The following is a 15500-nucleotide window of genomic DNA, read 5'->3' on the forward strand; positions in this document are numbered from 1 at the left end:
CAGACTTTCACCCAATTACCTATCTCATCACCTCTCAGAAATCGCTTTGCAAGTCCAGCGCATAAACATCATTACAGAGATGCGGCAGATGGAGGCACGCCTTGGTGCGAAATTACGGGCCTACGACACCAATGCATCAACCCGCCTATCAATAACCGGAATGTAGTCAAGGCCGAGCATATCATCGAACCGCTCGTTGCTGTTGCAGACGGGGCGGATATTCCTGGCTTCCCACAGACAGTAAACCGGATCAATACTATGACGGGTAAATCTATCCAGAACTTCCTATACAGTATCTTAGAACTAACTATTTCTAGCTCACCAAGCCGATGCTATTCTGCTCTCGGTATCACACCATCGGGCAATCTTGCGGCAAAACGTACTCGAATCAAGCGATGCTGTGGTATTATCCCGCTCCTATGAGCTGGGGCGTTTATTCTAGTGGGGCTTCGGGCAAGGAGGCTCGGGACACCCTCTGGCCAAAAAAACCGAACTCGCAAAGGAAGCAAGAAGTGAAGAAAGAGAAAGAACTGAAGGAAATTACGAAAAGACAGAAAGATGAAGAAAACAAAGCAAAATAAATCAAATAAAAGAAACCGAGTAAAAAAAAAAAAAAAAAAAAAGTAGATTTTGGGCTTCCGAATGGCTTTCTCTTCGTTTCTCGAGTCGAAGGTTTCGTCGGCACCCACACTTGGAGTCTGGCTTTTTTTGCCCATGGGGTGCATGGATGTTGATAGCGGTGGAGTTCTCACTTCCTTATCACCCCGCATTCTGGGCTGATGGTCTGACTGGTGGAGGCGGTGATGGCAGGGTTGGTTCATGAGACGCAGGAGCTTCCTGGTTGAGTTGTGACCTGCATGTCCATCTACACAGTAGAACACAATACCATGGGACACTCTGTCTTCCCGATTGTTTCCTCAAACCTTACGGATGATGAGCGAGACACCAGACAGCGCGACTCACGGTATCATCTTTCTCGGAACACCACACCAGGGATCTACCCTTGCGAAATGGGGCGAGGCCCTAGCCAGACTCTTCTAGTATTTTGTTATCTGACCTCAAGAATCCTCTACCAGGGTCTCCTTCGAGGCAAAACATTAATGAAAAAATCGAGGTTATAGCATGTACATGTACCAATGGCAGCCGAATTGAAGATAAAGACCTTCCACAGGGCAGAGTCAAGGCCAATCTGGGACTGCATCGCACCTTGTCAGTCGAATAAATGTTTCTTATTTTGGGTCGAGCAGGGGTTAGAGGTCAAATAACAGAACCACGATCACCCAGAGGCCCCCTTGGGGAATGCTATCTCGTAGAGAGACCGAACAAGGTAGTTCAGGGTTCCATCCGCCCTTGAGTATCGACGTTAAGCCCGGCCGTCTTAGACGCGGGCTAGCCTCTCGAAGAACCAAGGTCCAAGGCTCGCGTGCCCCGGGCCGAGAAGGTAAAATCCTGCGAAGGGAAGAAGGCGAGAGCGAAGCGTTCGCTCTACGAACGGTCACCACTACCACCACCTCCCCCTCCAAGTCCCTTTCCTCCCCCACCACCATCCCCAACCCGCGCTCCCTCTTGAAACGGCGCCCCCTCACGATACGGATCCCCCTCCGCCTCCGCCGCCGTCGACGCCGGATCCAGCAAGCGCGCAGTGCAGTCGTAGCACAGCCCATCGACATCGAGGAAGCGCTCCGAGCCGTCGGGCCCGAAGCAGCCCGACCCCAGCGCGGGACAGCGCTCGACCTTGTTGAAGCCGACGTGACCGCAGATGAAGCGGTTTTTCCACTCGTAGCACATTTTTCGTTCTTTGTTTTTTTGGTGGTTTTTTGGTGGCTTTTTGGTGTTTTCTTGGGTTTTGTTGTTTTGAGGTGGTGTGATTTGGAGCTGAGGCGTGGGCCAAGGTGGCGAGTTGGCCTGCTTAAGCTGAGCGCAAATGTGTCGGAGCTGTGAAGTATCTTGAACCGCGCGAACGTTGGTGGAGATGGTCTGATGCGGATCCGCGATGCCGAGGAACTGTCGTTTTCCGTCCGTACCGCAACGCCTGGCCGGCGCTAAATCCAACGTTGGGGCGGCACAGAACGAAAGAGAACAAGTGAGAGCTGAGAGCAGAATCGGTCAGGGAAGGCAGTGGCATGGCGGGGAGCAGTAATATATGTGACCGAGCAAAAACCTTCAACGGTAACTCTGCGGGCTCGACATTAAAGTGTTCGTATAGGCCCCAAATTCAGCCGTCGATTACCGGAGCTAAAACACCGACCCCAAGTGGTCCTGTCCTGGCAGTTCCTGCAAGCTTATCAGAGGAACGGGTGACGGGTGACAGCTTGTATGACCTTAGCTGAGCTGAGGAGTATCGGGGGCGAACTTTGGTATGGGCCCGTCTAGATTTACTTTAGCTCTAGCCCAGCTCGACATGGGGCCCCTCGCAGGGTTGAAGAGGGGAACTTGGAGGTCCCTCAGGGACTGGGTTGAGCTGCCTGTTTAGATGAACAAGTTCCCCGAGAAACAGGAAGCAGGTCGTAGATATCGATTTCCGTGCCTAGTTCAGTGGCTGGTTCACGGTAAGTGCCTGCGGCCAAATGGCGGATGGACAACGTCGTATCAACAGAGAATATTTACCCCCAAATCAAAATGAGTAGAATTGTTGCTTTCCAATACCTTACAGTTACATACAGTCCGATTGATGCGAACCAGGGGGTATATCTACCGTATTTGTACAGATTATACAATCCAGACCAGTTCCAGAAGACTATGCCGTGCGTCGGCGGCATTTATATGCTCTTCTTTTCAGCGGCCTTCTTCAAGAGCTTCTGGCTTACCGCGCCGGTCCGCGCCCGCGGAGAATTCTGGAGCGCCTTCTGCACCAATGCTTGCGTAGCCTTGGGAACCCGCAACCGGTGACCAGCAACCAAAGCCATTGTCAGCAGCCCGAGTGCGCCGGCCTGGTGGGCGGCGGCAAGCGAGATGGGAACCATGTACATGAGGGTGGTAATGCCAAGCGAAACCTGAAGCAAGGCCAGATGCAGGAGGCCCATGACGCCCTTGCGCACATCCTTTGGCATCGCAGCCTTGACGCGGCCAGTCCGGCTGTAAGCAAAAAGAGCAACTATGGCGGTAAAAGTGGTCGTGGCGAGGATTCGATGGTCGAGCTGGACGAGCGAGGGATTCTCGAGCATGTTGCGCCACCACAAGTCAGACCCATCCTCCTTGCGGCTGTAGAACTTGTCGAACAGCTCGGATTTAGGCGGGGTAAGGCCGTTGCCCATCATCGGAAACTCGTTGTAGATAAGACCAGCATCAAGGCCCGCGACGAGGGCACCTGAGAGAACAGTCGTGAAGATGAGCACCGTCAGGGCAGCCACAGATCCGCGGAGGGCCCTCAAGGCGGGGGACTTCAGCGCAGCAAACGTCTTGGCGGCGGCTTCTGGATCGCGGAGGAGGCGGTGCGACCGGAGCACGCCGAGGCCAGAGACGAGCATCCAGGAGTAGCAGACAAACGCGGCAGCCAGGTGTGCGGTCAGGCGGTACTGGCTAACCCGGGGATGAGAGCCAGGGGCGAAGAGGTCATCCTTGAGCCCAGACTTGACCATCCACCATCCGATAAATCCCTGGAAACCGATAAGAGCCGAGATGCCAACCAGGTTGACAGCCATGCGCGGTGTTACCCGGCGGCGTGCAATGAAGTAGATGGTCGGCAGAACAAAGGTGAGACCGATGACGCGACCCCACAGACGGTGTGCCCATTCCATAAAGTAGATCTTCTTGAACTCGGCCAGATCCATGTGCGGGTTGATCAGCTTGAATTCCGGGGAAGCGCGGTACTTGTCGAACTCAGATTGCCAGTCGGCGTCGGACATGGGCGGCAGCGAGCCCGTCACAGGCCTCCACTCAGTAATGCTCAAACTACGCCATGTTTAGTTTCCTAAAGAGGCTGACTACGGCAAGGCCACATACCCAGACTCGGTCAACCTTGTCAAGCCCCCGAATACCACGATGCCGAAGACGCTCACGGCACTGCCCATCAGCCAGTAGCCCACCACTTTGGCGTTCGTCTTGGGGAACGACGAGGACTTCCCCGAGCTCCGAGAAGAAGCAGATTGCGCCGCGGGCCGTGCGGCTTTTGTAATATTTCTGCTTAGCGATCCAATTGGGGACTTGGACTCGGCCGTAGTCCTCGAAGCATAGCTCCGGGTAGCTCGCAAGAGCTTCAGGACTCGTCCCGGAGTGGCCGGAACCTGCTGCCGCAGACATGGGCTGCATGGGAACGGTACCCGAGAAAGGCCGGCAGTGGCCCTGCGTAGACCGAGCTGAATGAAGGCCATTGTGGTGGCTTGCGCCGGGAATGGCGGTTGTTGTTGGGAGCGCTCTCGTTCCTAAGGCTCACATCCGACAAAGATCATGAAAATGTTCAACTGCTTGGCGGGAAGCCGAAGACATCTGAAATCAGCCCACCACTCAGGGAGCTTCAGGGCCTAAGCCACGTGAAGGACCCACTAACTAGCAGTAATCACCCCACATCGACTCTTGAAATCTACGAATAACCGAACACCAATTGCCAGATGGAATCTTACCTTCCATCAAAACATCAACAGTCTAACTAGGTAATTCATTCTTCTTTTTCCTTTTTAACAAACCATTCGAATCTCTGTTGCAAATTTAGCGACTCGATGAGGGATGGCATCAGGGAGAGGTCTCAGACTTCTTGGGGGTTTGTTGACGCGACTTGGCAAGGGAGGCTTGAAACGACCAACCACAAAGGTTTCTTCTTTAACAGCAGCCCTCTAGGTACTTCGTACTTACTCGCCTTGACTGACCCTGCACCACAATGCCTAGCTCCATCTGGGGTGATATTTTCCCAGGGTTGACCACCATCTTCATGACCGCCATAAGAATTTAGCCGACGCCGTCCCGCACAGTTCGTACCTGCTTGAGCCAGCACAGGTCTTGGACCCCGAGACCACGAAACCAATCGCCCAGGCCTTGACTCCGCCGAGCCTGGTTCACACCTCCTCCGACAGGAAGACGTTCGGTTGGCGACGTCGATCCGGGTTACGACGAACAATGCGTTTCCCGAGAGCCTCCCAAACTGCCTGTCCATCGAATTCCAAATCCAGTCTTGGCAATTGCCATGTCCATCCTAGATCAGCAATGACCAAGCACACACGGGCCTGAGTCTGCGGTATGAGCTTCATTCATACTGTTCAACCCGTCCCACGGTCGGGCAGCGAGGACAGCTTGTGCCTGATTGTGTCCAAGTACCATCCGCTTCGGCTGCCGTTCGTTCTGATCCCGTGTATAGCCACCGCCAAGGGTTCTGGGGAAGAACGCGCAAGTGAGTAAAAAGCTTGATCAAACGCAGCCTGCCTCCTGCGGTCCAGACCACCGGCCACACATTGCTGCAACACCAAGCCAAGCGCCAAGCGCCAGGAGCCGCCGAGGATACAGAAGCCGAAGCCTGTGCGGTCGAGGGCTTTGTTTGCGAAGCTTCCATGCATGGAAGGGCTGTCAACGACGGAGCTATCCGTGGCAAGATCCAGATCAGATCCTTAAAGGCTGCCCCGTGGTTGGCCAGCGGCGTGTTTCGAGCAACCGGCAGCCGACGGCTCCGAACGCTATCTGCTGCACCATTCTGAGAAGATCCGCGCGCAGACCAGATGCCAAGAGTTACAGGTCTGCAGCGATGAGGTTGCAACTCACTGAGCTTGGATAAACATGGGCTCCCGAATGCCGAGCCGGTTCAGGTTTTATACCCCTGCGGCTTGTTTCCTGCCCTCGCGAGAGCCGAAATCTTGCTCTCAGCTCCCATGGTTCTCAACCCGGCCAGTCGACCCCTGTACACAGACACACGACCAACCTCCTTCTTCGAGAACCGTGAGAAACCGAGTGTGGTGTTGAACGGGAGGATCGCATGCCAAGCTGCCACCCCACACGCGGACGGACGCGTCCCTTGTCTGCGCTCCTGTATGCAACCCCCTTCTAAACCCCTGCTCATCGGCACTTACTGCCTCGAATTGGTCTCCCTGTGACCAGGGCAAGTTCTGCCGGATTCCCCAGTTCGACATCGAGCTGCTTTCATCCATCACGCCCAAGTCAGGAGACTCGGAAGTTCTGCGGAGGCACTCCGGTTGAAACCGTCAAGCGGAGAAAAGCGAGCCAGAAACGACTCGCGCCTCTCTGTTTAGTATGAATGTTGGACGTTGGTTGCATTGACGACGGCATCGGATGCAGGGTTGCTTTGAGACCAACAAGCGGACCTCGACGTTCACACGCAAGTCGTCCAGCGAAAATCCCCGACTGGACGGCCGGGAGCGTCTTCCGAAGTGCACCAGCGTGGTGGGTCTGTTTCAAATCCCATATGTGCCGAATGCCAAATTCGCCGCCGACAAGGGTCCATCTTCTCTTCCCGCCACCACTTGCCAGACTCTTCCTAGCCTGTTGATAAGCACGGCTCCAGGAAGGGGTCGTTAGTTAGTCGGTGCTAATACTGTGGGGAGCGGGGTGTTGTTTGGGCTTGCTACCCGCCAAGAGCACGAAAATAAACCCTTCGGCCTAGAATGGAAGTGATGTCAACATCTTGTCTTGACCTGAGGAAACACCCTACATGAACGATCCCGGCCTAAAACATCACGGATCAGAGGAAGGTCTCAAAGGTGGAAGGACGTCAGGATCTTCAGCTCACAACACCGCATGTGTTCGTCTCCACAGGCGTAGGTCACTGGTAAAGTCGTATGACTCGCCCCTCTAGATGCTAGGCTACCGTTGTTTATTCTGCTACGAATTGGCCCCTGCATCTCATCGAGCACGACTCGCTCGCGGCAGATGTTGCCTGCCCCAGCCGTTGATCGGCGCCAAGGCGAGCGCATACTAAAGCAAACCACCATCCGGAACGTCTTAGCATTCGCCTCTTGGCTTTGCCATCGGTCCTCTGGAGGACTTCTTTTCTTTTCATCCCCGTTTGTTTAGGTAGTCTTTTTCCCCTTTTCCTTCTTTTCCCCCTTTTGCCCCTTTACATGGTTGGGACTCTTAGGCGCATTTCCTAAGCTCCTTTCCCTTTACGTTCTCTTCTCTTCTTTTTTCGAAGCCGCTGGGCGGCTTCGCTGGTCGTTTTCGAAAATAGAGACTTTCTCTTCCTTCTAGGCGAGACGCCTGGAGCGATCCGCCCGCAGCCCCGAGAATCACTTCGGAACCCCAAAAAGAAGACGTCACATAATGGCCGACAGCGCAGATATGGATCTCATGGGAGGGAAGCCCGCGTGTGGAAGCGGAGAAGAGCCCGGTGACTACGATCTTGGGCTCCATGTTGCGGCCTTGTGTAAGTCCAAAAGCCCCACCACTCACGCCGGGTGATGAAGACTAACATAGATTTTAGTCTTGGTTCTAGGGGCCTCCATCTTTGGTGCTGGCTTTCCTGTCGTTGCGAAGAAGGTCAAGTGGGTCAAGGTGCCGGCCAAGGCATTCTTTCTCTGCAAACACTTTGGTACCGGTGTCCTGATTGCCACAGCATTTGTTCATGTAAGCGGCCTACCGTTCGGGGCAAGGTAAAGACATAGACGCTGATATCTTAATAGTTACTCCCAACGGCATTCGGCAGCCTAAACGATCCATGCCTCCCCGATCTGTTTACGGACCAGTACCCGGCCATGCCCGGCGTCATCATGATGGGCTCTATGTTCTGTCTGTTCGTCGTCGAGATGTACCTCAACGGCAAGATGGGCGGCCACTCTCATTCTCACGGCGGGCCCATGGGTTTCGAGACGCAGAGCCGTCCCAGGCCGGCCCCGGAACCAGTCAACCGTGGCAACCCGCCCCCGCGGCCCCCGAGGTACACTGCCGCTGATGAGTTCGAAATCGAGGACGTCGAATACGAGAAGAGGATGGCACAAAAGATGTACGACGAGAAGATGCGTGACTACCCACCACGGAACCCGTACGCCGACAACGACGAGCTCTCTGCGCAGTCCGAGATGCCGCCCTGGTTCGTCGTCTTCTACGAGCAATACGTCCGTCAGAGGCTCGAGATGATCAACATGATCAAGGCCGCACGGCCGCAGCAGCAAGACGACGTGTCCGAGAAGCGTCAGACCATGATCACCGAGAAGGAGGTGTCGTTGGCCGACTCCCCGTACATCGACGTGGAGACGGGACAGCCGGTCGACCCGTCCGTGTACCGCAAGATGTCGATGAACATCACCCTCCTCGAGGGCGGTATTCTCTTCCACTCGGTCTTTGTGGGTATGACGGTCAGCATCACCATCGACGGGTTTATCGTCCTGCTTGTCGCCATTCTCTTTCACCAGATGTTTGAGGGTCTCGGTCTTGGATCCCGTATCGCCGATGTCCCGTACCGCCGCGGGAGCCCCCGTCCGTGGTTGTTGGTTGTTGCGTTCGGGACGACTGCACCTCTCGGGCAGGCCATTGGGCTCATCGTTAGGGATACGTACGACCCCAACAGCGCGTTCGGGTTGATTATTGTGGGCGTCTTCAATGCTATGTGAGTGGCTCCCGTATTAGCGTAGCGGGTGTGCAATTTAGCTGACCTTACTAGCTCCTCCGGCCTCCTCCTTTACGCCTCTCTTGTCGATCTCTTGGCCGAGGACTTTTTGTCTGAGGAAGCCAGCAAGATGACCAAGAAGGACCGGATGACGGCGTTTGCCTTTGTGATACTCGGAGGTAAGGCACTCACACCTCGCTTGAAGCATGTGGTAGAGACTGACACCCAGCTAGCTATCGGCATGTCCATCGTTGGCGCCTTCGCTTAAATCCGACGTGCGGTTGGAATGTGCGATATTGTACGATAGAGACAGTCTACCATCCATCCGACGACCGAACTGCGGGACTTATGAATACGCCCGCCCCCGGTACTTTTTCTCTCCGCTCGAGTGCCGCATGTCAGAACCACGCTGCTCGAGACCACAATAAAACGAAAAACACACCCGGTGTTGGAGCGAGGCACGGAGACGCCTTCTCAAATGGAGGAGTCTTCCATAGGACACAGCCGTGGCTTGTAACCAATTCCCTTTTTCTTTTGGGATCTCTTTTGGCTACATTAAAGGAAGGGACAATATGACAATTTTCCCGATTGGCTCACGGTATCTATTGTGTCCGATATCGACTGGACTTGGATGTCCATGGAGAAGGGCTAACGAGGCAGACCTCGCCATCGACTAAGGGGGTACAACGCTCGGAGGACATCGGATGGCAGCATAAAACATGGTGAGGGTCAGGTGTATATAGACATACAGTATATATAACATCACATAGAGAAACATAAGAAAAGCAAAATTCACAACATGCAGAGTTCGAAAAACGCTATCTTCGGTATCAACGCCCGATATCCATCAATACTAGCAGAGAGTTAAACCAGCACCTATACATCCATCCATACGTTCGAGGAAGATGTCTTCCGACCAAGACAAGGAACCACCAGGATGATATTTATATTCGAATGTTAGTCCGGCTGTTCAACGAAGAGCATGTTTCGCGCCCTAGTAGCCCTCCAATCTTCTCTTGCGGATTGAAAACCGGATGGCATATCTCTGGCGGAGGATGGGGGTGGCTGTGTTAACGGAAAGCTCGGCAGGGGTTGTCGATCGCGCGTTGTGCCGGAGACGGGAGGCGGGAGATGGGGGTTGCGTCGCCGAACATGGGAACGATGTACACTGGGGATAAACACGGAGAAGATATGTCCTGGGCAGATGTACGTTAGGTGGATATCTGTGTGTGCCTGCGTGGCCGGGCAGGTAGGGGCTGCTACACGTACATCGCTGGGCATCATCCGAGTGAGACGCAATGGGCTATTTGCAAATACAAAAAGATAATAACTGCAACTGGAAGCTGCCCGGGTTTGCAGCGGGTATTAACCATGTATGCACATCTGTAGCTCAGCGGGGAAAGGTCTCAGGGGGTGGTGCTGCATCCGATCACTCGCTTCCAACTGCCGTCCGTGTAAGTCGACATTGGATGCGAACCATTCGATGTGAGGACTCCCTCTCTTCCAGCCCAGCAACGCCATCAAAACACTCAAACCAACCACTTTCAGCTTCCCCTAATACACCACCATCCCAACCCCACAACCGCACCCCCAACCCGCATATGCCCATCATGTGTACATACATACGAGATGCGGTTCTGCCGGCGGCACAGCAACCCCAACGGCGCCGCACCCCTACATTTCCTTTCCCCCGCTCCGCGCCGCCTATCACATTACCACCACGACATAACCACCCAACACAGCTCCGCGCAGCTCAGCTTGGTCAGCTGCAATAAATCCGGTTCCAACTCGCCGGGACACGGACGCTAAGTGTTGAGTGGCCAATCGTACGTGTTATTCTCTGTGTGCGATGTGCTACTGCCCTCCCGCCATCTGAACTTGTCACCAACAGTCCTGTCCGGTGTCACCCACACCGCAGCGCTGTAGATGGTGAGCTAGTGGCGGTGGTTTGGTGGTGGGCAAGCTAATGTGGCGGAGGATGCGGGCGGCGCGGGGCGGCTGGAGACGGCCCGTTGCGTTGCGTTGCGTTGTGCTGCGTTGCGTTACATCCCCTCTGATAGCGGCGCTGTTCTGTGCTGTGAGATGTGTGCTACCTGAAAGCTGCACTGCTGCTGTGATAGATGTAGGGCCGTGTCGTGGATAGTTTGTTGTATTTTAATCGGCCCTTCGCCAAGACGGACACGGCAAAGTGGTGGTGGCGATGATGTCTTTGTCCCCGGGCCGAGTTGTTTGCCGTTACCCGGTGTGGTGTCGGGGGCGGTTGGGCCTCAGCCGTCGCCAACTGCTTTGTTTCGTGTTGGTTCGGGTGAAGGTTTGGTGATGGCCGCCGCGTTCGGCTTTGGGTTGTTAACAGGGGTTGACCTCATCGATTTGCTGGAATAGAGGTAAGTTCTTAGCTGGGTTTGGGGGTTGTGTTGGTTATATTGTTTGTTAGGGAGAGGGGATGGGTGTATGGAGGTGTTGTCGTTATCACTTATATGGCTGGCCTTCCCCAGAGGCCATCTCAATTTGCATCGTCAGATATACCCAAAGTCCACAGGGCGCTTATTATTTCCTGTCCCAACAATGACGGCTTATACTACATGCTTTCCAGGTCCCTTCGCTGCCTCAGACCGCCACTGCTGGCTCTGCGGCCGAGAAAGCGACATACTGCGGTACCGCCACAACCGAAACTACCGGTCAGCGTTATTCAGAGAGATTACACTCCCAAAAGATGTCTCTGAGCGGGAAAAGACAGCCAGCATCTCAGCCGTACTCGTCGTCCCTCCACGCAGCGCTAATAGGAGGCGAAAGCTGCACTCACCCATGGAGAGGACCATGCACGACACAACCTACACCAAAACAGCCCCCAAAACCTGGACCTTCCATGTCCACGCCGACTGCTGGGACCTGGTCGCCTGCCGGGTATCAGACCCCACGGTTTGCGCAACAGCCTTCTGCAAGTCCTTGCTCACCACCCACCGCGACCACACCACCGCCTCTCCCATCTTCACTCCACAACCCCGTTCCCCAAGCGGGCTACCCAAGTCAAAAACAACCACAAGTCCCGGAAGGAACGCGCGCCGCGCCAGCATGCACCAACTAGACAACTTCGACGGCTTAGCCGCGGAGCTGGGTCTCGAGCGCCTCCCCAGCATACACGAACCCGTCTCGCTCGAACAACTCAACCTATTTTCCTCCACCACCGCACCAACAATCCCCCTCACCCATGCCCACAACACCACCACCACCACCACCACCACCACAAACACCAACCCCCCCGACCCCTTCACCACCCTCCCCCCCGAACTCCTACACCTCCTCGCCTCACACACCCCCACGCCCACGCTCCTCCACCTCCGCCTCGCCTCGCGCGCCGTAGCAAGCGTGACCGGGCTGGCCAGCCTGCCGCGCAGCTTCTGGCACAGCCGGTTCGGGCCGGCGTTCGAGATGGGGTTTGCGCTGCCGGCGCGGGTGGAGCGGGAGTTGGACTGGCGGGGGTTGTATTTTTTGTTGGGCAGGGGGTTGAGGCGGTATTGTGGTGAGGTGGTGGGTTTGAGGGAGGAGAGGCCGTTGTTGGCGAGGCTGGCGAAGAGGAGGTTTTGGTGGGAGAGGTTGGGGAGGGTGGTGGGGATGGGAGGGGATGGGGGGGTTGTGTAAAGCGGTCTATTGTGGCTGGTCAAGACTTGTGGACAAGGAGCACCGGATTGCCATTGAAAATGTAACTAGGACCTTGAGAATCTGACGGATAGCCCCGTTGACTAGGTATCCAATACGGAATACGGTAAATCGCCGAGGCGTTCTTTGTGCGCTTGTAAACCAAGAATCGCCAGCATCTAGCAGAAGATGCTGGCAAGCCGGAGCTAAGCCATACACCTGCGGGCTTCCGGAACATCCGTCAGAAAAGGAACAATGATAAAAGCTCACCTGGCTTTGAGATCAGATGGATGGCAAAGGTGGCGCAGTGTACATGGCCCCTGATCCCCGGATCAGGAATGCAGCCCAGAACAAAGACAGCTATGCATGAGCACCATATTCCAAACCCGCAAGCCATCAACTCAAAACTCCTCAGAAACAACGTCTCACCCATCCCACAAATCCATAGGTCCTCTCCAAACAGAGCACCGAGTCGAGTCGGCATCACCCCACCATCCACCACCAAAACCCATTCCCCTTGACCATCCACAATGACCACCCTCACCCCCACACTCCCCAAAGCCACCTACGTCCTCCTCAAACCCCTCGACGCCAACCTCTTCCTCGCCCGCCGCACAACCGACGGCGAGATCCTCCTCGCGCGCCCCCTCGAACCCCACACCCACACCCCCACCCCCACCACCACCACCACCAGCAGCCCCATCGCCGACCGAACCCGCCAGCACCACCGCGAGCACGCGCGCCTAACCTCCCTCCTCGCCAGCGGCGCCGCCACCCCCGCGGCCAACCTTCTCAACCACGAAAACATCGTGTCCATCCACGACGAGCTGGTCGACGTGCCGCTGCACCTGCGCGGGCAGGGCGATGACGGCGCCGGGCACCTCCTCGACCCGCTGGGCGACGGCCGCGCGCGGCGCATGTTCCTGTGGGATTTTCCGGATGCGGGCACGCTGCGGGACGTGTTGGAGGATTTCGCGCCGCGCGAAGGGGCTGCTGGGGCGGGGGCGGTGGATTTTATGGAGGTGGGCGGGTTTTTGCCCGAGTCGTTTGTGTGGCATGTTGGGTTGGGGTTGTTAAGGGCGCTGCAGTGGCTGCATGAGGGGGTGAGGGATACGTACGCGGTTGTGCAGCATGAGGGGAGCGTGAGGGGGTTTAAGAGGTTGAGGGGGAAGACGGAGGCGGAGGCGGATTGGATGCCGGTGCTGCATCGCGGGTTGAGGGCGGAGAATGTGTTTCTGCAGCTTCCGAAGGGGTTTGAGACGTATGGGGCCGTGAAGCTGGGGAGTTTTGAGAAGTGTTATATTTCGGGGAACGTGGCTAAGATGAAGGAGACGCCGGTGGTGGCGATGGAGACGGAGGATGGGGTGTCGTTGGGGACGCTGAGGGAGAGGAAGGGGAGGTGGATAAGGGATGGGTTGGAGGTCGCTAGGGTATGTTTGTTACCTTTCTGGTTTGCTGACCCCGATGAGTAGATGCTGACTTGAACAAACAGGCCGAACGTCCATACACCCGCGGTAGTGAGCTGTTTGCAGTCGGGGCGATGCTTTACCGCATGATGTGCGGGCGGGAGCTGCCACCAACTGAGGAATGCCCGAACTGCGAGTGCGTCCACCTCACGAGCAACGATTCCCGCGCGTACGTCCCCTGCCCGCATGACTGTATCGGAGATGTCAACATCAACACGGTATTTGACCCGCTGTTCAACTACACAACCGGCCTCAAGAACCTCGTCACCTTGCTGTTGCGACTCAACCGTAACGACGAGTGGGCGGCGAGTGATGTGTTGAATACTTCCTGGCCCGGCTTTGAGTACTGGGCGGCAAACACGGAAGATGGGAAATTGTACCGGGACATTTTTGATGATATTTGGCTACGCAAGCAGAACCAGTCGAGGTTGAAGAAGCGGCGTCGAGTGGAGGAAGAGGAAGAGGAAGAGGAGGAAGAAGAATTCGACGGAATGGACTTGGACGACAATGTTTTGGTTATCTGATTTCAAGGTTACCTGGATAAGGCTCAGAGTATTATTATGAATATTCGAGAAGAAACATTATCGTATAGCTTTCCCAAAATATCCCAGATACCTGATCCTGTTCCTTGCAGATTCGAGTTTGAAGAGGTTCGTTCTGGGCTGATGGGGATGGAGGGATAGTTAGGTACTGTGTATGTATGTGGTCTGTGCTGCACTACTTCTCGCTAAATTAGCGCTTGCTGATCAGTGCAACAATTCCCCACCTAACCCCAACCCCACACTCGGTCACCTCACCTACCGAACCGAACCTGAACTCTTCCTCTCTTCCCCAATCTTTGCTCTCCAACCCATAGCTTCACCTCCCAAGCACACCGTCGCCACCATGTCTAGAATACTGCCACCGCCGCCTCCTCTGCTCCTCACCAAGAGGGTCACATCCTTCCTACGAGCCAACCTCTCGCCGCACATCCACTCGGCCATGCTGACTACCCCGGCCGGCAGCTTGCTTGCCCACGCCAGTAACCTCCCAGCGAGCGCCCTCCGTCGTCAGGCCGCCGTCGCCGCCTCGCTCTGGGCGCTCCAGGGACCATCGCACACAGGCCAACCCTCGGAACAAGCGGCCTCCTCGATTGCCCCCGGCAGCACCGTTCGAACCCGTAAGAGCGGCAAGCACTCGCCGCCGACTGTCACCGTACAACTCGACAGCGGCGCCGTCTTCGTCATCCGCCGCCTACGCTGCGGGATGCTCTTCATCTGCATAGGCGGCGCGGAGAGCGCCGCGTCAGACCGACCCACGCCGACCCCTCCCGCACCGCACATCACCCGGCTTAGCCGCAGCCCAGCCCCAATAGCATCGGCGACAGAACCACCGAAACAAAGCCAACAACCCCCAGACGGGGCAGCCACCGCCGACCCACCCACCACCGCCGCCAAATCGCGCCCATCAACCCCCCCACAACCCCCGACAACATCATCATCAACAACAACCCCTCCCCCACCCACCAGCACAACCACCACAACCCTCACCACCCCACCAACCACAACAACAACAGCAGGAACAGCCGGCGCAGGAAGCACAACCCCCCTCCCCGGCTCGCCCTCACAGGCGTCCATCCTGTCCACGCAGACGGCGCACACGACCGGCGGCGCGTCGACGGCCAGCACCGCGACCGTGTCGGGCAGCGGCGGGGCCAGCGCGTCGCTGATGCGTCGGCAGGTGGAGGAGCTGGCGCGGTGGCTGGATGAGCGTCTGGGGGGGTTGTGCGTGCCGGAGGAGGGGATTGGGATGGGGGTTGGTGGGGGTGTGGGGGGTAATGGGGGTGTGGGTGTGGGTGGGTTGGAGGTGAGGTGAGGGAGGTGGATGGAGGTGGGGCGAAGATGCGAGGTTGGGAGGGAGAGTGGCGAGGATGGAATCCG

At 56.3% G+C, this 15500-nt stretch overlaps 5 protein-coding genes across 5 annotated transcripts; 4 read left to right on the forward strand and 1 right to left on the reverse strand.

The window, feature by feature from the left end:
• The first annotated feature begins 1060 nt into the window (after positions 1-1060).
• F5144DRAFT_381522 (uncharacterized protein) lies at positions 1061-2032 on the forward strand. Its single transcript, XM_066784615.1, has one exon. The coding sequence runs from the start codon at positions 1300-1302 to the stop codon at positions 1939-1941; it is 642 nt and encodes a 213-aa protein (XP_066638616.1). The 5' UTR covers positions 1061-1299; the 3' UTR covers positions 1942-2032.
• A 468-nt stretch (positions 2033-2500) lies between these two features.
• On the reverse strand, positions 2501-4395 carry F5144DRAFT_585316 (cytochrome oxidase assembly protein-domain-containing protein). The gene is made up of 3 exons (XM_066789690.1): positions 3943-4395; positions 2608-3891; positions 2501-2539 (listed from the first exon to the last, which is right to left on the reverse strand). Exons 1-2 carry the CDS (start codon positions 4308-4310, stop codon positions 2760-2762), a joined length of 1500 nt encoding a protein of 499 aa, XP_066638617.1. The 5' UTR covers positions 4311-4395; the 3' UTR covers positions 2501-2539; positions 2608-2759.
• Positions 4396-7197: 2802 nt separating this feature from the next.
• Positions 7198-8747, forward strand: F5144DRAFT_551554 (Zinc/iron permease; the record flags this gene model as incomplete). Its single annotated transcript, XM_066787695.1, has 5 exons — positions 7198-7300; positions 7358-7500; positions 7557-8479; positions 8534-8658; positions 8713-8747. 5 exons carry the CDS (start codon positions 7198-7200, stop codon positions 8745-8747), a joined length of 1329 nt encoding a protein of 442 aa, XP_066638618.1.
• A 2537-nt stretch (positions 8748-11284) lies between these two features.
• Positions 11285-12118, forward strand: F5144DRAFT_606566 (uncharacterized protein; the record flags this gene model as incomplete). Its single annotated transcript, XM_066791498.1, has 1 exon — positions 11285-12118. One exon carries the CDS (start codon positions 11285-11287, stop codon positions 12116-12118), a length of 834 nt encoding a protein of 277 aa, XP_066638619.1.
• A 527-nt stretch (positions 12119-12645) lies between these two features.
• On the forward strand, positions 12646-15435 carry F5144DRAFT_596146 (uncharacterized protein; the record flags this gene model as incomplete). Its single annotated transcript, XM_066790763.1, has 4 exons — positions 12646-13545; positions 13608-14096; positions 14193-14221; positions 14475-15435. 4 exons carry the CDS (start codon positions 12646-12648, stop codon positions 15433-15435), a joined length of 2379 nt encoding a protein of 792 aa, XP_066638620.1.
• Between the last annotated feature and the right edge of the window lie 65 nt (positions 15436-15500).

This window comes from Chaetomium tenue (genome assembly GCF_020726465.1).
Source record: "Chaetomium tenue strain MPI-SDFR-AT-0079 chromosome Unknown F5144scaffold_7, whole genome shotgun sequence".
Classification (NCBI taxonomy): domain Eukaryota; kingdom Fungi; phylum Ascomycota; class Sordariomycetes; order Sordariales; family Chaetomiaceae; genus Chaetomium; species Chaetomium tenue.